Source organism: Hesperophylax consimilis, chromosome 12 (assembly GCF_061612785.1).
Source record: "Hesperophylax consimilis isolate HC1 chromosome 12, BYU_Hcon_1.0, whole genome shotgun sequence".
In the NCBI taxonomy this organism is placed as follows: Eukaryota; Metazoa; Arthropoda; class Insecta; order Trichoptera; family Limnephilidae; genus Hesperophylax; species Hesperophylax consimilis.
The window spans coordinates 33,119,980-33,147,699 of record NC_142847.1 but is presented as its reverse complement, the minus strand read 5'-3'; the positions used below and the strand labels follow the sequence as shown (position 1 = coordinate 33,147,699).

Genomic DNA, 27,720 nt, shown 5'->3' with positions numbered 1-27,720 from the left:
GATTTGAACCCGCGACCTCCATCTTGCTAGTCGGGAGCCTTACCCCTCGACCACGGAAGCCATTGTTGATTTTTTTTTATTACTGTTGTATTTCTTGAACACTTACATCTGAAACCGTGTCTATGTATATGTGCGTGTAATCTTGTTTGCAGTATTTCAGGAATCGGAATGCCTCGAAACATTATTTTTATTGCAAATACATTATTTTTAATCGTTATCTCGATTATGGCCATCACTAACGAAGGCAAAAGCGCTATCATTCAACGCCAATGCGGGTCCTTTAAAGATGCCGACTGCAAGAGCCCTCACTCAAGTGTTGTGTGTTGCAGTGTCATCGGTACTATCCCGGGATTACGAGGTCCCGGGAGACACGCGGGGCATAAATACCCAATTATATATAAATGTAGATAGAGCCATGTAACACGCCTATAACTATCTGGTGTTAGCACTCAATTACACACGAGAAAAATTGAGAATGTTGGACTTAGAAATTGAGAAGTGACACTTTTTATAATTATTATAAGTTAATGTGGTACAATGGTTCAGTAAAAGGAGAACATGTTATATACATCCTAATGGAACTACAGGGTTTTCCAATAAGAGGTGTTATTTTGAATAGCCCGCTATTTCGGAAAATGTTACTTTTGAAACTGTCATTTTTTGACATTTGACAAGTAGAAACTACGCCATTAATAAAAATGGAACGATACACGCCTTCGACAACGCATTGAAATTATTAAAATTCACTTGAGTGAATCAAATGCAAATCTTCTTGAGTGATGAGGCCCATTTCCACCTCGGTGGCTTCGTCAACAAGTAAAATTGTCGCATCTGGGGCTCGGAAAACCCAAGAGTTATTGTTGAAAAGCTTCTATCCTCAACGTGTGACTGTTTGGTGCGGTTTATGGTCCGGCAGAGTCATTGGACCTTACTTTTTCCAAAATGAGGCTGGAGCAACAGTTACGGTGAATGGATTGCGCTGTCGAGAGATGATTAATGATTTTTTATAGCCGGAATTGGATGGTATTGATCTGGACAACGTTTACTTTCAACAAGACGGCGCTACGTGCTACACAAGCAACGAAACCATTGATCTTTTACGATTAAATATCAAAATAACACCTCTTAATGGAAAACCCTGTATTAATGCAATTAAGTAAAATGATGGATCCCCCGTGTGCAAACATATAAATGTAACCAACATTTCATTTGTTGTGCTTCCTTTCACACGGGGGAAATGATCCTGTTAAAAAAAGTGACAGCATTCCCATTTCCTGATAAAATATTAGTCGTTCAGAATATATAGAGAAGAGGAAATGTTATATATATTTTTAAAAAAGACAAAAATTCCTTAGCTAGCCGAGAAATTGAACAAACTATGCCTGGGTGGGACCCAAACGCGATGCAAAACTCGGCCACTGACCGATCCGATATCATGACGGAATACGAGAACATCAGAATTTGTATGAACACGTGTTCCGTCTTCCTCATAAAACATTCGCTTTTATTGATACTTTGTTAGGAACTCTTTCAATTCATTAGGCCTGCAGTCCCATTTTTAACAGGTAATCTAATTATTTGACCGGAATTTTAATACATCAAAATATTTCGTGCAGAGAGGAAGATACATACTTTTAGTAGGGGAGGGCGGGGCTGGTACTAATAAATTTTGTAATATTGTTTATATTTTCAATGATAATGAACTTTTTTGTTTTTTTTTTTATTCATAGCATGCTTTGGTTATTCAGCTATGATATTAGTAACAAAAATCATCAGTTAGGTAAGTCCTTTCAGAGACAGAGTCATCAAAACCAATAAAATCATTTGTTAATACATACCCCGTATCTGGGGTGAATATTAACGGAGCTGGGGTAAGTATTAACGCAAGGGGCAATTATTAACAGAAGCTAAAATTCTATGAAATAATTAAATAAAAGTCATTCATATTAAGGCGACACAATACCCTGATAACGGGGATTTGCCCCGACGCTCACATTTTAATTATTTCTGATGAGCTTATTACTAAAATCTTAAATGTTTCTAGAGGGATTCGAAGGGATGCAAGTTATTTATATTTAAGATTAATAAAAACAGGACCTTACAATTAAATATATTATGTAAAACGATAAGTACATTTTATTAAATGTAAAATGTTGTAAGATAAGCGGCAAGTACCAGATTTTATTTTTCTAGACGATGAATTAGTAACTTCCCGACGACTCCCTCACAACAGATTAGAGATTTTATTAATGTATTCATAAGAATTAATTAAAATAAAAACACTCGCGAAAATCCAATTTCTGGCCAGATACACGAAAAACGACCGCCAGTACTTCAAAACTCTCTATTGTGCGTAGTATATTTGTGTGCGGGTTGACAAGGAGTTACTACGTATTGATTCAGACGCCGCGAAAGTTCCGGCCTGTAAGGTTATGTCACCCGGCCCGTCGCTTCGGTCATTTCTTTTACGTATTTTTTTATTTAATCAAACGATTACTTTGAAATCTATAAGTGAAATTTTCTGTTTTTTATAATTTAACTTCTTCCTCAAGTGAGTAAAGGTTTTTTATATAAATAATAAATATAAATATAAATAATAACCAATACAAAAGAATACATTGTTAAATGCGTAAATGTGTAGGCACTTGAGAATGAGAATAAAGATGACACTAAAGTATTGTCGTTATGTTATTATATATCATTTCTAGCCCAAGTAGACTTTTTTACTATTAATCTTTTTTCTCACGCGACGCGGCTGTCTGTCCGGTTGTCACAACCAGCGGCACAGAATGTTATATAGTGCCCCTTCACTAGAATCGTTTTCCTAGTTTTATTTATTTACGCCCTACTGGGCTTTTACATTAATTTCTAATTATACAGTCATGTTAGTTGTAACAATGGAATATCTGATAAATTATGGTAAAATAAAAGGAGTTTTTTTACTAAGGAGTGGTATTATCTTATATTTCAATAAAGTGTTTGTGAAGAGTTCGTTTCATTACTAATACTCCAGGGCAATTACCGATTCGCGATCGTAATTATTCCGGTAGTCCCAATTTTTTTATATGTTTTATAAACTGGTCCCCTGATGTAAAATCTGAGTTTCCGACCTTGGCACAACTGTGCTCGCGCCGCCATTTTGAAAAAAACCGGCCGAAATCGCTCCAAAATCTAGTTTTTCCAAAATATCTCATTCCCAATGCAAATTTCGGCTAAATTAGCTAAACAATTAAAGTAGAACATACAATTACTTACTACTTTTGTGTAAACAATTTTCTTCAATCTCTAATAGGTACCGAGGTAGAAAGTCGTAAAGGTGTGTATATTTTTGAAAAAAACAAGTTTTTTGCGCGACTAGCTTTTGTTTTTTGTAAATATCTCGTTTCCAGTACAATTTTGTGAAAAAATTATTGATACTAATTTTGTAGAAAATAAAATTTCATAAAATAAATAGGTATTAAATTTATGTGTTTTAACTCTAATATGTATCCAAGCTCTTATCCACCAAAACCAGTTAAATTACCCAACAACAAATTTTTGAAATTCGAAAGTTTTTTTCCATAAAACAAAAACTCTACATCGAAAGTTTTTCTCCATACAGACAATTAGACATATGTCACCTATAAAGTACCTAAAGTCATTCGAATATTAAAAAGAGTCATTAATCTTTTAAGTTTAGATTGTTAGATCATTTGTTGTAGATAGAATTGTGCAATTATCTCCCCAAGTTACTGCACTTACTTACGTTGAAATGATTTTCAAATTTAAGGTAAAATTGAACCAATTTATAATAAATCTCTTGGCTAATATATACTTACGTTTCAGTTAAATATGGGAAAACAGAAGACAAAAGGAGTTTTATCCCGAACAAAATTACGGCACCAAGGAAAATGTTTAACGGAATGGAGAAGGTACTACTTAAATACACACATAAAAATAGATCTTTGGGATACGTTTTTTACAGAACATAATTGTACAATGTCAGCTTAAATAATTTTATATATGTAGATATATACATATATACGCAGTCGATAAACTTCTGAGCATATTGAATTTGGAATATAAGAAGTAAATTAATTTTGATTTCCGGTGACATATTTTTATTTTTACCGAAATGCATTTTTTACACCAAATAAGCTCAGGAATTGTTGGTGAAAGTTTGTCGGGCATGTCTTAATACATCTCTAAATAATTAGGGAATAGAGACAGTATAAATAATTAACAATATTTCTCATTTTAGGAAAAATTCCGCAAGACTTAGATAATATTGCAAATAATAAAGAAAATACGAGTATTGTGTTAAACACTATACCGACACTCAACATGGTAATTTTTTCACAATTTCTGTAAATATAAAGTAAATAATATTAATTTTATATGATTAAATAAGCGCTCTAAAAAAATTAACAAAAACTGACATTATTTTTCAGCACGGACCAGAGATGAATGAACCTGAAAAGTTTTCACTATTTGCTGGCTCTAGTTCTTATGACACTAACGTGCATGCCGTTTCCAGCCCCTTATAGCTAGGTCTGACGCAGGCATGACGATTGTTGTCAACTGATATGTTCTTACAACAATAATTGTTGAAGGAAAATAAAATTAAGGAATGAAATTTAAAACACTTTACCTCTGTTTCAATTTTTGGCCTGGTTTTGGTGGATTAGAGCTTGGATACGTATTAGAATTAAAACACATAAATTATATACCTATTTATTTTATGAAATTTTATTTTCTACAAAATTAGTATCAATAATTTTCACACAAAATTGTACTGGAAACGAGATATTTACAAAAAATCAAAGCTAGTCGCGCAAAAAACTTGTTTTTTTCAAAAATATACGCACCTTTACGACTTTCTACCTCGGTACCTATTAGAGATTGAAGAAAATTGTTTCACAAAAGTTGTAGGTAATTTTATGTTTTACTTTAATTATCTAGCTAATTTAGCCAAAATTTGCATTGAGAATGAGATATTTTGGAAAAACTAGATTTTGGCGCGATTACAGCCGGTTTTTTTTAAATGGTGGCGCGAGCACAGGTGCGCCATGGTCGGAAATTCAGATTATACATCATGGGATCAGTTTATAAAACATATAAAAAAATTGGGACTACCGGAATAATTACGATCGCAACCCCCTTTTTGGCGCTATGTGTACTGGCCTATAATACGGAATCCCCAAATATATCGACAACATTCTCACATTTATAACCCAGATAACATGTAGGTACGTTTATAATCAACAAATCAATACAAAAACCGACCAATATCATATAACAACAAAGGCAAAGGCATATGGCAACAAAGAAAAAAAGAACAGGTATCCGCTAGTAAGCAGGGTGAAAAAAATCAAAGGCAGAATAAAGAACACAGAAAAAATGTGCAATTAATGCTTGCTTCTAGACTCTATCTATATTACAGCAGGCAATTTATACACTTATATACCCGTCTATACGTACTTATACGCTCGTGTGTATAATTCCAAAATTTGATTGAAAAGTGAATTAACATAATGTTTCTAATATTGTTTTTATTTAATCACGAAAATACTTAATATATCAATAATCCGATGCCGAAAGGACCGATTTCACCGGAGAAAAATTCTGATTTAAACATATAATTTTATTATGAACGTATTGAAGTCGTAAAAAATTTTCAAATACATATTTCCCATACATATTGTTTTCAATTATATATCCGTAATAGAAATTTTAAACCGTTAAATATTTATGTTATAAACAGAAAGCCTACCTCAAACATTAACGAATTCTTAATGTATCATGAATCTATTTTAAATAACTGTATAGATGATACCCTTATCTTTGGTGATTTCAACATTGACATTCTTCAAAAAAATAATACATCTCTTAAATACATCAACACGCTAGACTCATACAACTGTTTCATATGTAACACATCCTATCCTACACGAGTAACAGATACCTCTACTTCTCTAATAGACCATATCATCTCAAACAGACAAAATATTTCCTCAACTACTGCAAATATAGATGCCTACCTAAGTGATCATAACATTTTGATATTAGATTACCAAAACAGCTTGAAACATCACACTAATAATAGAATACATTCTTTTTCAAACAACACCAAAACCGATAAAAACATATGTAGAATCCCACAACTTTCCACACGAAACCACCAGTAATGCCAATGAAATCTATAATAATTTTAATGAATACATCAAAACAGCAATAAAATCATCCCAACATAAATCTGAGTTACGCATAGGAGACCAACGGAGGGGTAATACTCCATGGTTTGATGCAAAATTAAATGCACTTATCAAACAGCGCAACAATGCGTTTAAAATCTGGAAAAAAAATCAGCAAAGTGATATATTCACAGCACTGAGAAATAAAACAAGAAATCAAGTTACCAACTATAGAAGATATGCTAAAACCAAATACTACACGACTATATTTAAAGAAAACCTGCGTAATCCGCGACAGACATGGAAAATAATAAATGCAATTCTAACAAATAGCTCGACACCCCAGAAAGATGAAATTGAATGTCTTCTCATTAAGAATGAAGAAATAACATGCCCAACACAGATAGCTTCAACTTTTAACAACTTCTTTATATCAGTTGGGGAAAACTTAGCAGCTACAATTGCATCATATCCAGATGATTCTATCACTATAAACACGGATCAAAAAGCAATCCAGTCCTTATACATGGCCAAAACAAATAAAACAGAAGTTCTCAGTATCATCTCTCAACTAAAGTCTAATGCATCTCCAGGTTTAGATGGAATTACACCAGTGTACCTGAACTTTCGCAAAGATATATTAGCTGACCACCTTGTTTTTCTTATTAATCAATCCCTGAATAGTGGAATCTTCCCAGATCAACTAAAGATAGCAAAAATAATTCCGATTTACAAAGATGATTGCAAAAAAATCCTTCTAATTACCGTACTATATCCATCCTCTTTGTCGTCTCTAAAGTTTTTGAAAAGGTTATTAAGCTTAGGCTCACTAAATATCTCCTATCAAACAATTTACTCGCATCCCAACAGTATGGATTCAGAAACCAATCTAACACAAAATGTGCTGCCTTCGATTTTGTATACGCCCTCCAAAAGCATATAGACCAGGGTAAGCATGCTGCAGGCTTATTTATAGATTTAAAAAAGGCTTTCGATACGGTTGACCATGGGATACTACTAAAGAAGCTAGAACACCTAGGCATAGTAGGCACTCCCCTGAAGTTACTGTGTAGCTACCTCTCTAACCGACACTCTCAGACCTTTGTTGGAAAGGGGACAAGCAGCATGGGAACGATAAAATGTGGCGTGCCTCAGGGCTCCGTACTTGGACCATTACTATTTTTAATATATATAAATGATATTGCTAAATGGGGACTTAAGGGTACAATACAACTCTATGCAGATGATACAGTGATTCTTTATCACAATAATGATTTAAACGAACTTGAAAAGGAAATGGAAAGTGATGTAGCTTGCCTGGCAAACTGGCTGCGATTAAACAAACTTAGCCTAAACATAAAAAAAAAACACATTACATACTGTTTGCAAATAAAAAAATGTATGTCTTAATATAAGTCTTGATAATAACCGCCTTGAAAGGGCTGATGTTACAAAATATCTTGGCCTTTTCATTGATTCACAACTCACATGGAATCACCAATTTAAACATGTTCTATCCAAAATTACTCATATAACTGGTGTTTTATATAGACTTCGCGGGTTACTTCCTCCCTCTCTATTAAAATCGATTTACCATGCTATGATTCACTCACATCTAATATATCTCGCCGGAATCTGGGGATTTGCTACAAAAAAAATGATTTCAGAAGTCCAAGTCGTCCAAAATAGAGCCCTGCGAAATATTTTCAGTTTACCTTGGGACACACATGTCAAAGACATCTACAGAAACACCCAAATACTTCATTTTAATACCATTCCCACTTTTGAAATAACGAAAACTATATTAAAAGTAATTCAACACTCGGCACATTCCAACACTACACTCTATTACAATTACGACGTACACCAACACAACACAAGAAATCACAACAAACTACATATACCAAAAATCAAATCAACAAAATATGGACTAAGATCCCTGGAATACATAGCTCACACAAAATATAATCAACTACCCAACGAGATCAAATGTGCAAGTCAATGTAAAAAGACCCAAACTAACATGCTCAAACTTCATCTTATTAATGACTATCTGAAATAATAATGTTGTGTATGTCCCATCATATGTCCATTTAATACATACAGCTATATGTTTCATGTAATGCGTATCATTCCCGCAATGAGTTTATTAACTCCTGGGAGTACAATGCTTTATATAATATACTATATTCTGTATTGTATACTTTTAATAAAAAAAAATAAAAAAATAAAAAAAAATAACGTAAATAAAGTAAAAGTTTTGTTTACACAGGAAGAGAAGAAACCCGTTATTCTGGAAGGAAGGAGAATAGAAGACATATTTTTTCTTTAACTGTATTAAATAGAATTTCGCAGCACGACTCTTTTTATGATTGTAATTATCTAACTTAGAGATAGTTGAGCGTATACTTCGAGATGACAAGTTCTGGGAAGAAAAATGCTTATTAAATTAACTCATTTTTAAATGGATTGCATTCTTGTCGAGCTTATCGATCCTGGAGTCACAAGGTCTATGAATGTTCGTGATCCTCCACATATCTTAGATATTGTATGTAAAGAACGTCAATTTGGAAATCGTCGTTTAGATTTCGACGAAATGCTATTTATTGAATAATTATTTTCGTTTTTTATATAAAATTATTTTTACTATTTCTAACATATATTATAATAAATGATGGCCTTTATACAAAAAAAGTTGCATCTTATGCTTTTTACATTACATAATTATTTGTTTTATGTAACTTTTTGTAAACGATAATAATAAATATTGAAAATGACTGATATTTTATTTATCTTGTCAATATATTCAGATATAATTATGATCAGATATTATGAAAATGATTCGTGATTGAATACCGTATTGCTTTGACATCTGTCAATGAAGAACACGTCGGTTACGAGTCATAAGTTACTGCCTACCGTCTAGCAGTATGGTTACAGAAATCTGATAAGAATCATAAAATCATGAGCTCCTTCTGCAATAGGTAACTTTTCTATCGAAATTTACCTAAAACATGCACATTCAACTTAATATTACTATTCACATAGTTTGAAAGACGCCCATTATTAAGCATTTCATGTTCAAACCTTACTCATGGGTACCATCTAGTGGATTTCATCGCTGCTCTGACTTCGAACTGTTCGTGGTGTCGGGTGTTCCCCATTGCAACGTACTTCATTCATCTGCACCCCGAAATATTATAATATTTAATTCGAGCGGAGCGCGTGTGAAACTAATTTGCTTCGCCCACTTAAATCGCGTTCACGCCCATAACTGATATTTTTTTAGGATCTTATTTCGTCTTAAAGATATATTTATTTGAAATGAAACAGTATTTTTTATAATAGGAACTATGATAGGAACTATGTTAGGAACTTTGATAGTATATTTTTATGGTAGGCAATAGTTATTCGGAATACGATCCCTCATCATCCGAGAAACAATTGAGGCATATGTATTTTCTGGTGTCGCCTCTAACACAGGTGATATGAGCCCATCTTTTGCATAAAATACATTGTATCCAGTCAAGTCCAGATGTGTCTTCGTTATAAGACTCAGCGCAAACTAAGCAGAAGCAGGCTTCTTCGTAACTGTCATCCTGCAGAATATGTTTCTTTACCTTTTTCACTTCTGCTCTCCGGGTTTCTTTGCCTTTACCTTTCCCCTTTCCTTTGCCTTTGACTTTGTTTTTCGCTTCCGTCTGACTATTTTTTATCTTTTTGGTTAACTTTAATTTGGCATCATCCTCTAAGGCCAATTCTTCAGGAGTATCGGTGAGGATCGTTGATTTTCTTGAACGTTTGCGTTTGGAGTCAAGACGTGGTGATGCTTTTGGAAGCTGTCGTATGCTTTCAATATTAAACTTTTATGTAGGCTTTGTATTTGATGGTCCTGGCAAATTTGAAGGTCCTGGCTCGTTTGAAGGTCCTGGCTCATTTGATGGTCCGGGCTTGTTATTAGTAGATGGTCTTGATTCGTTTGAAAATTCCGGCTCATTTGATGGTACGCGTGATATTTGACCAATAACCTCCGAAATAATTATGTAAATATCAGGCATGTTAATAATAATTTCATGAACGGGGTAAGTATTAACACGTTAATACTTACCCCACTCAATTTGTTAATTTTAGCCCCAAGGTCACTTTTTTTACTTCATCATTTACAGAAAACAAACTAGTTAAAATAATTACAAACAAATAATATAGTGTTACTGTCAATAAAATAGAGCTCGATTCATGATAAAACTATAATTTGATTCAGCGAATGAATAAATCTTAAATCAATTTATTGTAAAGAACAAAAAGTTCGCTTTCCTGTCAATCTGAGGTCACTGCCCACAACCACTACAAGCGACGGCCGGTTGGCATCTGAAAAGTCAGGACACGTTCGGCTGTGTATATACTGTTTCTAAACCGAGTATCATATTTTTGACACTTCACGTTTGGCGGGAATCAGCTTGTTAATTCTTACCTCCGTTAAAACCAACCCCGCCCTCCCCTATACATATATGACTGAACAAACAACATATTATGCTACAATCAGAATGCAACTTATCGTAATGCATGAGTCGCACATTAGAAAATAATAAAAATAAGTATTGTAGAATAACATTTCAATGTAAATTTAAAATACCTAGGTGATACATACAACCTTGAAGCGTTGTCCGTTCTTCTTAGAAAGTAGTTTGTAGGAAAATTATGGTTTACCTGAAACATGGAGAAAACACATCATTAGAATTATAAAAATATACTCGTCAATAGGTAGTATTTTTAAATGGATTAACCTCATTAAATATATTTGCAAGTTAATCGATGACGCCATAAATATGAATATACATCATAGGTAACACGGAATTATAGGAAAATGCAACTTTGGTAGCCCAACATAAATGAGCGTGGAAGATACTCTCAGTATCGCCATGGTGCAAGACCACCATTCAGAATTGAAACGTTGCTTGAAATGACTTTGGCAGTGTTTGATGACCAGATCTGAATATCCAGGTACTTCCCCTCCCACTCCCATTAGTCTCACAACATACCCCAATTGGGGATGCCATAGTCTTATTGGCTCCAGACGGTTGGGACTCTTGTGCGGTTTCACACATAAAAAAATTGTAAACAAATAATTTTTCCGTTGATTTCCACATTCTAATTTAAAATAATATTCGCTAAATACCATAATGATGATCTTGCGGACTGAATTAGTTAAATGTTAAGTTGTTTATTATAAGGTATTTACCTTCCTATAACTAATGCATGTAAAAAATAAACCGATGTCAATTCAATTTCCTGAGATTTCCAGTTTTACGGGTCTATTTATCAAAGGTCACCCGGCTTCATATTTAGATTATTTCATAGGTCTTTATGAATAAAGTAGAGATACGACTTGGGAGGCAAACCTTCAATAATTTTAGTTACTTTAAAATGTGTGTTCCAAAATCAAATTCCGTCTCAAATGTTCTTCAGACCAAATAAAAAGTTCCAATAACAAATCTGATACAATCTCAATCAGAACATGAAAGAAGTTATCGTATCAGTTACATAGTAGAGATCGAATGAGAGTGACGGCAACAGCCGGCGAGGGAATTGATGAGATGTAATGAGATTTCACTGCACACGCTCTCATGGGTATAGTGTAAGTTTATTATAGCAACGGTGGTAGTACGGGATAAACCTGTGTATGTGTTCGTGTTGTGTATGAATGGTGGCGCCAAGCTATGGAGTAATTGTTATGGTGTTGGTGTCCATGTAGCAGGATTTCTCAACATGTTTAGTGAGATGATTGATGACTTATTTTAATTAAATAACAACAGCATATTATAACGTGAATAATATAATTATGTGTGATAGGAAGTTTCGTATGAAGAAAAACCGCTAGAAATTAAAGTCATATTTTCTCAGGTAAAATAAACATATATATTATGTGAAACCGTACAAGGTATGTTGTGAGGCTGAAGGTAGTGGGGAGGGGAAGGAGATGGGGGAGATGAAGGTGGGGGAGTACCTGGCTATTTAGATTTAGTTAATCCTAAATGATAGCACTACACCAGGGCGATACTGAGAGTATATTTCACTCTGGAACGTGCCGCAAATATACTATATGTTATTTTAAATGAGTAATTTGTGAAATAAAACAAATTAATCAAATAAGATTTATTTGTGCACGCCGGGATTTGAACCCGCGACCTCCAGCTTGCTAGTCGAGAGCCTTAACCATCGTCCACGGCGGGTATCAGACCTATCAGTCACTATCATAAACTAAAGAATACAAGAAACGTCACGCAGGCGTTTTTCGTGATCCAAATATTTGCCTATTCGGGGCTTAAATTTCCAACACAAAACTGTGTTTACGAAATTCAAATGGGATTACGATATCAGGCGAGTGTGAGTGACGAAGAAGGTAAATTTGTCGGTACAGTAATGTTTGACGCAGTGGCGTATCTACCGCCTGAGTCTCAACTCAACGAGACCTGGGCATTATTTCCACATCAATCCGCTCTACTTGGACATACCAAAGAAGCGATATGGTTGATATTATACGAAGGTCTTTAATGTCGTCATAACCTAACCCTAACTTTCATTACACATTCGTTCCCCAATAATATCAGTGTTTTTATACTTTACCTGGCTTTGCAGGCTATAAATGAAGTTTGAAATTCTTTATGGTTTCAAATACACCACGCGTAAGAGCGAGAAAACAAGTTATTTTCATTTGCATTCGTAAGGGGTTTCAATAATAAAACGGTACGCTTTACGTATTGGGAAGCCCTGACCGATATAAATGTCAAAGGAAAGTTTTAATCTGGGACAGAAACGATACGGCATTAGAATAATAAAAGCTCTGGGGATATGCGGGATGACACGGGATAATACGGGACAAGGGAGAGAGGAAGAGCGACGTAAACAGGAAAGCGGGAATAAACGGGAAAGTTAGATCGAAGGTTGAAAAAAAATATAGCGAAAGATTTTTAAATTCTGACGTTGACCGGCGTATTCTTAACCATTTCTCTTGATGTCAACTTCGAAAACCTTTAAACCAAATCTTTCGAAACGTATTGCTTACTGTGCGATGATTTTTCAACACCTCGAAACCGTAACAGGAAAATTACCTTCTGAATAACGACCCCCCCTGAGGTTAGGTTAAGTTGTTTGTTGGTTCAAAATATATTATTACGATGTTTTATTTTATTTATAATGCACACAACAGACAAAGGGTTAAAATAAAAATAAATACCAACCATCCAATAACGAACAAAATAATATTGTATTAGAATCAAAGAATAATGCTCGCAATTAAATTCTTATGCGCCCGTTCAACGTTGGTACGTTAAAGCCGGCCTTAGCATGCTTTAAGGTCGTTTTAACAATACAAACGCCGTGGTAGTAAGTTTAGTTTTCACAGTTCCGACCTTACACGCCGCGTTGTATTTACACCGCGATTATAAGTAAAGGGGTAAGTATGTAACACAACAACAAGAGACAATAAAGTTTGGGTTAAGTGAAGATTGAAGTGTGAAAAAGAGATTCGAGAAATTAAGTAAAGTTCTGGGGGCTCTCGCTAATATAATAAACTTTATACCGGGTTTTGTCCAGGAAACATTTCAATTAAATAAATCGAATACCTTAAAAGCAATTTTTTTTTTTTAATGAAACGAAACTTTTAAATACTCTCATTGCTGCATAATGCTTACGTACAAACTGATTAAATGTAAACTGTCGATTTCCCGAAAATGAATAAATAAATAAATAATTATTCCATAATGATTTTGTATGGATTCTGATACACAGCTGCAGTCTTTCGTTTTTTTCGAGTCTGCCGTTGCCTAGAAAAAGAATCCTTGAGAGCTTTCTGACTCTAAATGTGAACAGGGTATTAGCATGAGATATTTAATTTAGTAATTTCGTTTGGCACAACATCTCCTTATTTTCTTGGGTATAAATTTAGTCTCAAGATCAAAAAGTCTTGCTTGCTTTGAATACATTACGTAATACGTATAATTCTAAGCAGACAACATAAGTTATATCTTTTCCTTCAGTGCCGGATCGGCTTCGAGGGCAAATGGAACGGAAAGCTGTAAAATGCGCTAATGCATTAAAAACTGTATGTTAAATATTGCTATCTACCAATACAAAGCATAATCATCAGACTATGTTACATTTAAAATCTGTTTCATTCTTAACACACTTCTGGCGGGAAGGCTAGTTCTACCTTTTAAATCGGTCCTACTTGAATGGCGGAAAAGGCATTACTGTCCGATAATTTTATATCAATCTCTTTGTAAGGGTCCCAACTATATGTATTTAAAAATGTGAACCAAGTCTTCCCCATCTTCAAATTCTTGTTTTTGTGTGGGAAAATATTTTATTAAAAGGAAACTATATTTAAACCCATTGTTTTTACATCGAACGGGTAATTCGTACATTTTTTACAAATAAAACATCAGTAGATGGCCCAACCCTGACTTTAACTTCAGTTTATGGAGTCGTATTACAAAAGCTCGACCGATGTACTCTTTCTTCAAAAAATAGCCAGGTCCGTTGTTGATTGCCCAGAACTCCTAGAACTATTACAGATACGAGTTCCTAACAGACGAACCAGATCAAACATGATTTTTAGCCTCCTTCGATGCAACACTAATTCTAAGCAGAATTCTTTCATCTATCGTGCGTCCAACACTTTTAACACACACTATTCACAATTTGACATATTTAACTCTGCACCACTCTCCTTAAAATCCCACAGACACTCTATCGATACCTTACAATAACAATAACTACAAATACCATCTAATACAACCACCACTCTATTAATTTTTATTACTATACCTCAACCTAACCGATCCCCCCCATCCTACCACCTCCCTATTCCCCCCTAAATAACTTGTCTCTTGAAATGTAATTTTCCTTAGTAAATATCTCGGAATCACTACACTTGTATACAATACCTATGTGGAAACCTGTAAATGGTTTAATTATTGTAACTCAATTATTAATAACTTTATTATTATGCTTTTATTAATGTAAAATGTTGGTATCCCAAATAAAATAAAATAAAATAAAATAAAGTAGGTTTTAATGCCGACAATAATTTTATTGTTAGGGTGTGGTGAGAACTGTATAAAATATCATTTAAATACACGGTGTCCGGAAACTTGTAGTACAAGCGGGAAACTGGAGAATCTACACCACATGGGGAACCCAAATAAACATAAAGTTTTTTATTATTGTAGAAAGCAATCACTTTGTGGTTTGACATATTTAATAAAATAAAATACTTTTTTGTTTTAAAACCACGATATTTATTAATTTAAGAACCGACCGGTTTCGCTTTACTTAAGCATCATCAGGGTACAAATTAATACTAAACAAATAAAAAGCTAAAACAAATAGCCATTAATCGCTTCCTTTTCGCTAGTCCTTGTCCTCAAATCAATGATAATAATATTAATTATCAATGGCGGCGAATTTTATTCATTAATCACTTTTCTACCTTAAGTGTAAAAAACCTTCCTTCTGAAGTCAAACCGGCCTTTTATACTAATAACAATATAGGTAAATTTCTAATTAATTCTAAAGATAAGGACGATAAATTAAGTCATTCGGGGATTTATAAATTAAATTGCAATAATTGTTCGGCTTTCTATATCGGTAAGACATCACGTAATGTTAATATTAGGATAAAGGAGCATCTTCGTTGTCTCAATAATAACGGTTTTTCCGAATTCGCAAATCATTTGATCGATAAAGATCATACATTCTGTCATAGCACCGGTGCTAAGATCTTACATAAAAACGGGCATGGTAACAGACTAAACAACTTAGAGGCACTAGAAATTAAAAAAGCTGTAAAAACCAATAGTCAGATACTTAATAATCAATTAGACATATCAAGTAGTCCAATATTAGGTCTGTTTCCAATAAACCCATAAAAAAATTCCCAGTTCTCCTTACCTCCTTACCACCATGCCAGTTGATGCTTTGTTTCTCCCGATTTATTGATGTAACCCATTAGTCTACATAATTATCTAGCGGTTTTTCCATTACTTGTGCACTTATGTTAATGTATTTTATGACCGTCTTTGTGTTGCTTATATTTGTATCATGTTGTCTCCCTCTATATTTTGTTATATATATACACACATTATGTACTTCTTGTTTAGTATTAATTTGTACCCTGATGATGCTTAAGTAAAGCGAAACCGGTCGGTTCTTAAATTAATAAATATCGTGGTTTTAAAACAAAAAAGTATTTTATTTTATTAATTATAAAGTTTTTTGATTTGAGCATTTTCACAAAAAAAAAAAAAAACCAAAAAAAAAATTTTCGGCTATTTTAGGGTTAAAGTTTTTTCTGGTGTTTAGGGTTGAACAACAGATGTTTTAACCCTGCAGAGCAGAAATATTTTATGATTACACCGGATTAAATGAAGGGTGATTTCAAAATAATGCTTCAAATCCGAGTATCTTCATTTGTTTTACTTTCAAATAGTTTTAATTAGTTGGGTACTTTGATCTTCAGTAATAATTTATAAGAATTTGATTAAAAAAAAATCAACTTCTAACTCGATTTACTCGATAACGAAAGCTCAAATCAAAAAAATATATACTACAAAATCGACTCCAAATGTGATGTAGATTCACCAGTTTCCCGCTTGTACTACGAGTTTCCGGACACCCTGTATATGTATTATTTTCAAAGGTGACGTTTAAAACAAAATCCATTTTCTCGAATGGCCCTTGTTTTCGCCAGGTTGAAGTGTGTTAATAAGATATTGGCAAATCACAGTTTATAGTCAGTAGGTGATGTACTTTGCTCTTTTACTAAACGAATTGTCTTAAACTTTCTGAACCGGGTACAAAAATTTCGTAGCTCCGACCCTGTATTCGTTTTATTTAAAAAATACCCACACGAGACTTTACTACGACAATAGGTCGCCGAACATAATATCTACTAGCCAAATATATTACGAATATCCATGCTCAGAAAATAAAATACATAAAGTACATTTTAATGTTACATACGATTTAGGAATACCAGACGATGATAATATAGCGAAAGAATATCAATGGAATAAATACATTTTATAACAGAACCAGAAAAAAGCTGCGACCAACATTGAATATTGTATTCAATGTTGAAAAGTTTATTAATCCTTCAGGCCTTTGGCATATTGACCGTTATAATACTTAGAGATACTGTCAGAAAGTCGGAGAATTTGTGTGTATTTCCGCTTCCCAATAATATCCAAATAAATGGGATATACTTCTGAACGTATTCGAAAATTAAACACTGTTTTAAAAGGTGATGCAATACGCTTTCAAATTTTATTATTATAAATAAATATATACCTCTTGAAATATTCAAATTTATACCTTTTGAAATATTCAAATTTTGAAATTTAACATAAAAAGGTTAAAAAATGGCTCACCTAAGGATTTTTTGTCTAAACACTGAACTAAAATTAGTGATTAAAAAAATATATACTTTATTAGACAAATATATTATAAATGTTATGGCCACATCATAAGATAAGAGCTGTTCCGAAAAGCGAACAAACTGACTCCACGGGAAATAGCCATTGTTCCCAAAACCGAACAAATAAGCCTGAGGAGCCAATAATTTGAAACTGGGAAGCTATAAAATAAGTCACAAAATACAAAATGTATCAATATTACAAATATTCCACACACAACTCTGTTAGATATGAGGCTAATACGTTATCAAAGAACATTTCGTCATGTATTTTGTACTTGAACTCAAAGCGAAGATAATGCTTAAATCGATGATATAAAAGTGACACTAGATAAGTAGGCCTCTGCGACGAGCATTCGAATGAAAGTGAACCCACAATTTTCCCGCACACAAATAATCATAAATACTAATTTCGGTTTTGATTCTGTCTGTAATTCCGGTTCAGTGAACTCAACAACTTGGATTTGCTTTGAACTTAAGTGTCATTTTCAAAATTGGAACTGATCGTGAGAAACATTATTCAGAGAAGCGATAAAGCAGGTAATACATATTTTAATTGTAATATACCTATTTGAAATGTGCATGTCTTTTGTTAAAAATTTTGACAGATGTAGTAATTTTAAAAATTTACTAACGGTGTCCATACGAAAGGTCGAATTCGAGTCGTCCTTTAAACTGACAATGCTTGTTTTTGAAAGACAGTAGTGATCGTGAGGTAAATATATATTTTAATACGTACATTCAGCTTTGCAAATCCTAAAACTATAATATCCCAGGATTTTTCACGGATCTGCGCTAGTAATATACAAATCCATGATTTCTACGTTTGTAGTAAAAAATGAAGTAAAAATGTGGTTGTGGCATTTTTGGCAGCATTTTTCACGTTTGATATTAATTTTTTTATTTAGAATTAGTAATGTTTATTTTAAAATACATACAACAGAAAAGATAACTTGAGCTAGTTTCTAAAATAGTATTTTTTTACAGAAATTAAAAAATAAAATGTATATAGTGCATTTGAAATAGGATACATAGAATACATTGCAAACTGAACAAAAATGTTGTAAGAACTGGAGGGTTAAGGCGATGCACTACGTCGTGTAATATTTTAAATTGAGCCGCTATCAATAACAACCCTTACGTAGATGGCGATAAGGTTTAAATTCCCGCTTAACACCATCCGCCTGTTTTGATTTATGCAAGAAAAAAACATGACCAAAAAGTGCCTTTTATTTTATTTTGTAAATGTTCAGGCATAAATATTTAATTTTTTTTCGATCATTTTATAAATAACTTAATTTTTCACATTATACAATAAAATCATAACCGAAAATGGGTTTGTAAGAAGGAGATTTTGAACTTTAAAGCAGTTTTCATGGGCATACACATATTTTTTTTTGGCTTATAAAAAGACTTATATAAAAAATTCTCGATTATTTCAAAGGCCAACATGTATTCTACTCGCAGTATTTAATTAAAGCATCTGAAATATTTTTAGGCGACCATATTTGAAACCAAAACACATGATTTTGCATTACTACGTATGGCATCGCCTTAAATGGTTTTATTTATTTTGTATTTATATTGTGTATTACAGGGCGATGAGGTATTTAAACGAACGAGGGAAATTGTCAACACATGTGCGATATTTCAAGTTTATACACGTAGATACAACTACTGGGTGCTAACACAACTTTTATCGGGACCCAGGAGGGCGATTCACGTTCTTTTTAAGGACACCAAAAGTAACCTCGCCTTCAAATTTATCCTTACCTTCGAATATTTCGTGAAATGCGATTCTCGTTCTCCCAGTGACAGTCGATAACCGGCATATTCCTTACATTTTGAAACATAACGCTAGCGTTGGCCAACGCACCGTAAGGAGAGCTCGGGACCTGTCTTTGAGATGTCAATGGCTGACCGCGGCTGTCATTTGACAAAGGATTTGTTTTACTGTGATACGTTTTTTTATTTAGTTTTCCATATTTAAGTGGTTTTAACACGAGAAAACTTAATATTATCGTAAGTATTGACTGTAAACATGATTTTTGAGTTAATTGTCGCTTATAAACGCTATTAAATGATTCGAATTAACGTAATCGTGATGTTTCAAAGTAGGTATGCAACCTGCCAAAATACCGATATGTCAGAAATATGATAAATACAATAAACTTCACTTTTTATGTGCGATATACCTATAATAATTTACCATTGAGGATTTTCAGATAAATAATAATCATAATAATTTGCAGATAAAATGGCTGCAGGATTTTTAGCCATGGAAATCGTACATTTGGATGAAGAAAATTGGGCACGAATTCCATTTAGGATTCTGCGAGATGCGCAAAATCCGATGGAAATAGGGAACACAGAATTTATAAATTTATTCAGAATTTCAAAGGAAATTGGCTATTTCCTCATAGAATCTTTATCCCCCACCCTACAACCGAAAAGAATGCATGGATTGTCTGTTCAATCGCAGGTAATTTAATTTAATTAATCTATGTTAGGTATATAATATTTTGTAGTTTATGTTAAATGTGTATTGTAAATGGACACACAGTCTGTAATACACAAAAAAGGTGGGTGCTACATTTAATTAACATGAATATGTATATTATAATATGTGTAATACTATGAAAAAGAAGGTACGGTATTAATGGTTGAATCTTACACAGGTACTTACTGCCGTAAGGTTCTACGCGGTGGGGTCTTATCAGCGAGGTATAGGCCACGAGTACGGCTTGGCAGTCAGTCAGTCGTCTGTTAGCCGATGCATATCAAATGTTTCATCGGCTATCAGCCAAACATTACAAAAGCAATGGGTTAAATTTCCGACGACTGCCGCAGATAGGCAAAAAGTCAGGCAAATCTTTCATCAGGCAGACAATCCTTTCCCTGGATGTATAGGAGCCATTGACTGCACTCACATTTCCATCATTGCTCCTGCAGAACAGGAAAACGTCTATTTTAATCATCATGGATATCACTCCTTAAATGTGCAAATGGTGAGCTCGTGATTTGGATCATTCTTTGTGTAATTTAATATGCACAAGAAAGTCCTATATGATATTATAATAAAAAATTAATATTTCAGATTTGTGATCCAAACTTGGTCATTTTAGATGTAAATGCACGATATCCTGGTACGCGGCACGATAGCCAGATTTGGGCCAATTGTCCAGCTCGACGAATCATGGAGCTCTGGCATGAAAGAGGAGAAAGAAAAACATGGCTCTTAGGTAAAAATAATTGTTTTATTGACAATACTTAAATTACAAAACCCACATTTTGTGTTTTTATTGATGATTTTTCAATAGAAGCAAGTACATAACAATTTATATTGTATTCTCTCGACATATAATAGAAAACATTATATTCTATTCATAGATATTGATTAAAACAACATAACTTATATTATTCATTTCAATAAATTTGTACTTAACAGGAGATTCGGGCTACCCTTTAGAACCATGGTTGATGACACCTATTCCCAATTCAGCCATTGAAAGTGAAAAGCGATATACGGACGCACACTGCAAAGCTCGGTCAGCTGTGGAAAGGTGTTTTGGTGTTTTAAAAGGGACTTGGAGATGTCTATCGGCCCAGCGTATTTTAATGTACGAACCTTTACGAGCGTGCCACATCATCAACTCGTGTGTCGTATTGCACAATCTGCGGAGGATGAGTAGAATGGACCTTGAGATAGATCAGGTAATGCCTGAAATAGATAACCCATTACCCATTGCAGAAGACCACGAACTTCCGAGGACACGTCTTGCTGAAGGAAGACGTGTCAGAAATCAGATAATCACTTCTCACTTTACACATTAACAGCGCTGATTTCTCAAATTTAAATCATGACAAAATACATTCTTTTCATACAAGTGTCATTTACGTTAGAACTCTTTTTAATCATGTGTATGTGCCTTCCCTCTTTTGCTGCATTGTTAATGTAAGTTTGCTTATTTCACGTAACCAAAATTTTGTTTAAAAAGAAAAAACTATCTTTCATAATATTATTTTTTTTTAAATGACTAAGAACGTTTACAATTATTATTTCATAAATTGTTATACATGTTATTATTTCATAAATTTGAGATATTCAAAATTAAATACCAGCTATGTACTGTTTAGGTTAGACACTCTTCTAGAATTGTCTTTGTTTGTTTACTCTCATTTTCTGTATTATTTGTAAACAAGTTTGTTTCTTCAATGTAACTATAGTTTTAAAAAAAATATAAACTATTTAAAATCAATATTACCATCAATTGCATCCACAAAGCACTCTATTTGGGGTGAATTGCCCTAATACAAAACCATTATATCAAAACAACTATTGTATCTATTATCAACCATTGTATGCATTATGTACTCAGTCCGCTCCGTTCACCTCGTTTTTGGTGGAAGCACTTGTATGCCGTTAACGTTTATCACGACAAAGATGAATGCTAGTAAATCCAATTGTACCGGGATGCGAAGAGTCACCCATGTGTCCTGTTCAGTAGAGCACCATGAGTAGTTACAGAAGAATTGTAAATATAATAGTGGCTAGATGCCCACAAATTTAAAAAAAATAAATACCTTACATAAATTAAACACCACTTTTTATTTTTATATTGTTTTTATTTTATATGTATTTACACAACATTATACAAATACATAATCTCAAATAAAAAGAAAACATAGAGAGATCAGAAGTAGAAAACAAAAACAACTCAATTGCACTAAAAAAACGTTACATAATATCCTCAGCACGGGAGATTTCAGTAAGGATATCATTATCTCTACTTATTACTTAAAAAGGAAGATAATAAAACATTTGTTATTATAACATTAACATTTTATGATATGTTATCAATTATTTAAAACAATTATACAGTTAAGAAAGAGTAAGACTGAAAACCCACCTTTACAAAAAATTACACAAATACATAATATACACAACTCGAATGAAAAGAAAACATAGAGATCAGAAGTAGAAAATAAAAACAACTCAATTGCACTACAAAAACATTACATAATAATATATACACAGAAATCCTCAGCACGGGAGATTCCAGTAAGGATATCATTATATCTACTTATTACGTAAAAAGGAAGATAATAAAACATTTGTTATCATAACAAAATTAACACTTTATGATATGTTATCAATTATTTAAAATAATAAATAAAGAGTTAAGAGTGAGACTGAAAAACGACCTTTACAAAAACAGCTAAAAATGTTTGTGTCTTTCTACTTACTTCTTCTCTACTAGTCTCTTTAATAATAATGTAAGCTGCATGAACTGTTGTGCTCTCTCTTCCCTGTCTCTTTCTCTCATCCTCTCTTGCCATTCCCTGTCTCTTTCTCTCATCCTCTCTTGCCATTCCCTGTCTCTTTCTCTCATCATCTCTTGCCATTCCCTTTTTCTTATCTTCTCTTCCATTATTCTCGCCTCAATCCCCATTAAAAAATTCTCCACCGTCGTGGTTGACCTCGTTTGTGCATCTGCGAGTTTCTGTAAAAAAAATTTATTCAAACTTGAAATGTAATCAATTTACTAAATAGGAATAAGAAGGCCACACATAATATGCAATAGTAATGCCAAGTCAACATAATAACGCCAACTCAACATCCTTAGTGTTTGGCAATGTTTAGTATATAATTCTCTGGTATTTATTTATAAGTTAAAAAAAATAAAATCTTGCCAGACTATATGACGAATAGTGTAAGATAAATAGTACAGTCCATAGCTATCGTAGGTCGTATCGAAGCTGTAAACACTTTAGGCTTCCTAAGACTAATTTATCGGGAACATTAAACTATATTTATTATAAACATTTTAAAATGTTCAATGAACTCCCGGTAAATGTTAAGGAAGCTAGAAGTCTTGCAGTTTTTCGTGGGTTATGTCTAAATGTTGTGAAGTCCAAATTTTAGTAAGTATGTAAAGTGAAAAAAAAAAATAGTAGTTTTAGAATAAGGTTAATTAATATACTAGATTGATGTACACACATTTTATAACTAAATAAAAATATACTTTAAAAAAAAAAGTTAAGTCAGTTTTCCTCACCGATATGACACAATTCTGCTGATCCATCAGTTTCTGAAAAGCAGCTGCTCTGGTCTCATTTTGATCTGAAAAATTGAATAACTCAATATAATTGACGTAATTTTAACACTTGATCTTTCAATTTCTATAAAACAGAATTTATATGTACATAAATGAATAAAACTTTTGATATTTTTATCTACTCCATGTACACAATCATATGCTGTGTACTTACATTCGATGGATGTGAACATATTTGTTGTTATTACAGGTATTAATTACCTGCTACATTTCGAGTTCTCCTCCTCGGTCGCTGCGTTGATGCATGTGGAGGGGGAAGGGGAGGTCGGTCCACTGTGCGAGGAGTGGTCGGAGGTAAAGGGCTAGCCACCAACTCTTCCTGCGCAACACCACTAATGTTGGGTATCTCTACCACAATTTCTGAAACATTTAACTCAATGTAGTTGATGTCTGTAATAATTTTAATATTTGATCATTTGAATTTTGTAAAATAGAATTTATGTGTATATAAATGAATTAAACTATTCATATGTATATCTAATTCATGTTATGGGCGTGATTTTACTTGACATTGTATAAAGAATTACCTGCTACCAATAGAGGACTCTGGGTTGATGCATGGGGATTACAGTCTGGGAAATGCATGGAGTTGTCCACTGCGCGAGAGGTCGGCGAGGTAGGAGGGGAGGCCACGGGGTTCAAAAACTCTCCCCGCACACCACCAGTACCATCAGCGTCATCCTCCATCAGTGCGAGAAGAGATCTCTGTTAAAGAAATGAACATGTCAACAAAGTATCGTATGAAATTTCTTTATGTTTGATTACACACATTATGTAAACTAGCAAAACAAGTGGGGCTAAGGGCCTTTACAAATGAATAAAATACTTACATCGTCAGTCGGAAGGTTGTCGGGCACACTGAGTCCGTCGACAATCAAATTGCCCATCAGACTTAATACCTTCTCCTCTAACGCAGTCAGTGAACATCCGGCCGATACATTCCCAGTCTGCAGGTTCTCTCTCCGCATTTTGGATACCTTTGACCTCACATTGGACTTTAATGCGGTCCACACCTGAAACGAATATTACATTACAGTACACAAATCAAATACACTACAAAATTGACAAGTACTATTCTGCATTGATAGAATCTTACTTTTTGCCATTGTGTTGTTGTTTTTTGTGGACCAGCATTATTTAATGTTATGGTAAGGTTTAACCAAAATGCAGCTAGAGCGTCCTTCCCATTTTTACCTACAAATTTGTTGGCTGCAAATGCTGGCTCTAAAATCATGGCATCTGCCATCATCATATACTGCGCCGCCGAAGTACGCGCGGACCGTATAATTTTATTTACGGATAAACTGAAAGATAATGCAACGACATATTATTTAATTAAGTACACACTTTTCTTAGGTTCTAAACACAAAAGCTAAAAAATAATAATACAATAACTGTCTAGCCTTATACTTGAGTTTTAAAAATTTCTAACCTCAATTTATCTTTTGTAGACCGATAAAATCGTTGTCAATTCCGTTTTGAGTCATTTATATGCTTTTAATTACATTATATAGAATATTAACTTACCTCATTCCAATTTTTTATGAAAAATATCAACAAGACTAACTGTGCCGCTATTACTGAATGCTCAAACTAACTTGTTTGCTTGTTGTTGACTGTTGAGACTTGACGTAAATATGCAATGGCGGCTAAGATGGCGGTAATCTGGCGCGGAGTGAATTGATAACAAAGTTCTAACTATATAGCTAGGTAGGGTACCTATATACAAAACGTAAATCTTAGATAAACGGCTTTATTATGATGTTTAAAAATAAAATAAGATGTGGTTAAAATGCATTATAATATAAAGTGAATGTTTTAAGAAGTTTTGTTTATAAACCTTGCGTCAATAGATTATATTCGATATATCTTTGTTTTCAAGCAATCTCTTAACATCTCTTAACCACTCTTGCTCAGGATTTTTTTACTAGGTCTCTCCGAAACCAAGCCTGTAAGGATCGTGAATCGCTTAACGGTCGCACATGTGTTTAAGGTTGACCTTACAGGCTAAAAAAATCCTTTCCTTACAGCCGACGGCTATCGTTAGCGAACGCTAGCCATAGGCAAAGTCCAAAAGAACGTGAATCGCCCTCCAGGACTGTAATGCACACGCCAGCCGTTATGACGTCACTGACGCCTTGGACCCAGGACTGTAATGCACACGCCAGCCGTTATGACGTCACTGACGCCTTGGACCCAGGACTGTAATGCACACGCCAGCCGTTATGACGTCACCGACGCCTTCCACGTGAACAAATCGTTTTTACGGCATATCAAAATATGAATAATATAAATCGATATAAGCAAAAATAAAATATTTATACGATTATTTTTTATATTAATAAAGATAAGCATATGTTAATGTGCTTCAGACCAACTATATTTTCAACGCCCACAACAAATTATTTTAAACTGTCCTGCTGCAAAACTTTTGCAATTTTTTAAGTCACGAACCGCAAATAATTGCGATTTTTACTATATGATGGTATATTACAAAGTAGGTTTTTCAATAAGTGCTACCAAGCATGCGGGCAATGAAACCACCAAAACTTTGTAGTTTTTATGGGTTTCTTTTGTCATTGCGTTGGCTGTATATTATTTGTACAACATTGTATTTTCTAGGTATAAAATACTAGCGCATATCTGAATTCTTGATTCTTGACAAATCAGTTCCAATTTTGTTAAATAATAAAATACTATATAACAGGTACTTGGTCTGAATTCTTCACACAGCTAATTCAATTGAAAATGACATATTCAAAGCAAATTCGAGTTCGTTGAACCAGATTTCACGGCGACAATTTTCGCGGGACAAAAAACCACGCACAGACAATCGAAAGTATTATGCTTGATGATAATGGTCAACTTTTTTAAAGCGCCGTTTTGTGAGTAAAAAAGTAAATAAAAAATAATAAAACAAATAATAATAACCTAAATCATATCAAGCGTACTTTAATTATATTTCTTTGAAGTTTATGTGATGGGAGAGTGTTTTTACTTTAAGTATTATTTCAATGTCACTTTCGGTTCTGAACTTGTAACTCTGTATATTTTATTTCAATGGTCAATAATGGTTTAATCCACTCATCTTCTTACGTAATGTTCCCTTACAGGGCTGTTCATGTTCATGTAGTGGTGAGGGTTATAAATGTATGTAGATTAAAGAGGTTTACTGCGAGCGTAAGCCATGGTAATGTAATGCATTTGCTATTCTGTACATCGAACGAAAATATATTTACTAAAAGATATAATATTATTTATACATGCAATGTAGGGTGACCGGATAAATCATCAAAATGATAATTCATCACATCTTTAAAACGTTATATAAAGTCATGGAAAGTGATGAAACAAAAACTTTATTAACTGGGTTAAGTAGATTAGGTTAGGTTAGGTTTAACTTTTTTTTCATGGTTTCTAATGACTTTATATCACTTTTTAAAGGTGTGTTGAATTGTCACTGTGTTGAGTTATCATGGAACCGTAACGTATACCAAAGAAAATGCAAGACTGCTGTAAGCGTTATGAGTAAGATTTAGAAAGGGACGCTTAGAAGAATAGAATACAATGACGCGAATGTGAATGGTAGAAGAAGTTAAGGACGCCCTAGGAAGACCAAATACTTAAGTCGGGCCATGTAAAAGTCAGAATAACAAAAGTATGTGTGTGAAATGATGTATGAATGTGAATGAAGCAAGGAGTGAGTGCCACGACCGAGCTGATTGCCGGTCAATCCTCTCCGCCTACTCATGCGGCGAAACGGCGTGATGGTTAGTTCGTTAGATGTACCTACAAAACCAAATTCGGAAACACCTAATAAATACTCATCAATCATTATTTATTATGAGCTAGTCGTATTCCCTGGCGTTACCCGGGCTTTTCGTGGAGTTTTTCAAAATTTCATGTAGAAAATGACAGGTGATGTGCGCAAAATCATCAATCTCGGAATAAAACT

At 33.7% G+C, this 27,720-nt stretch overlaps 2 protein-coding genes and 1 long non-coding RNA gene across 5 annotated transcripts in view; 1 reads left to right on the top strand and 2 right to left on the bottom strand.

Annotated features, from left to right (window-relative positions):
• The window catches only part of wge (BAH domain and coiled-coil containing protein winged eye), a 335,305-nt gene that overhangs the window by 247,082 nt on the left and 60,503 nt on the right, over window positions 1-27,720 (bottom strand). The window lies entirely within an intron of this gene.
• On the top strand, window positions 19,392-20,993 carry LOC149419522 (uncharacterized). Its single transcript, XR_016302882.1, has 3 exons — window positions 19,392-19,668; window positions 19,899-20,128; window positions 20,325-20,993. It is a non-coding gene; the product is annotated as an uncharacterized LOC149419522 (long non-coding RNA).
• Window positions 21,101-25,842, bottom strand: LOC149419521 (uncharacterized). Its single transcript, XM_089637600.1, has 7 exons — window positions 25,293-25,842; window positions 24,862-25,069; window positions 24,596-24,778; window positions 24,293-24,470; window positions 23,967-24,125; window positions 23,706-23,770; window positions 21,101-23,150 (listed from the first exon to the last, which is right to left on the bottom strand). Exons 1-7 carry the CDS (start codon window positions 25,295-25,297, stop codon window positions 22,890-22,892), a joined length of 1,059 nt encoding a protein of 352 aa, XP_089493726.1. The 5' UTR covers window positions 25,298-25,842; the 3' UTR covers window positions 21,101-22,889.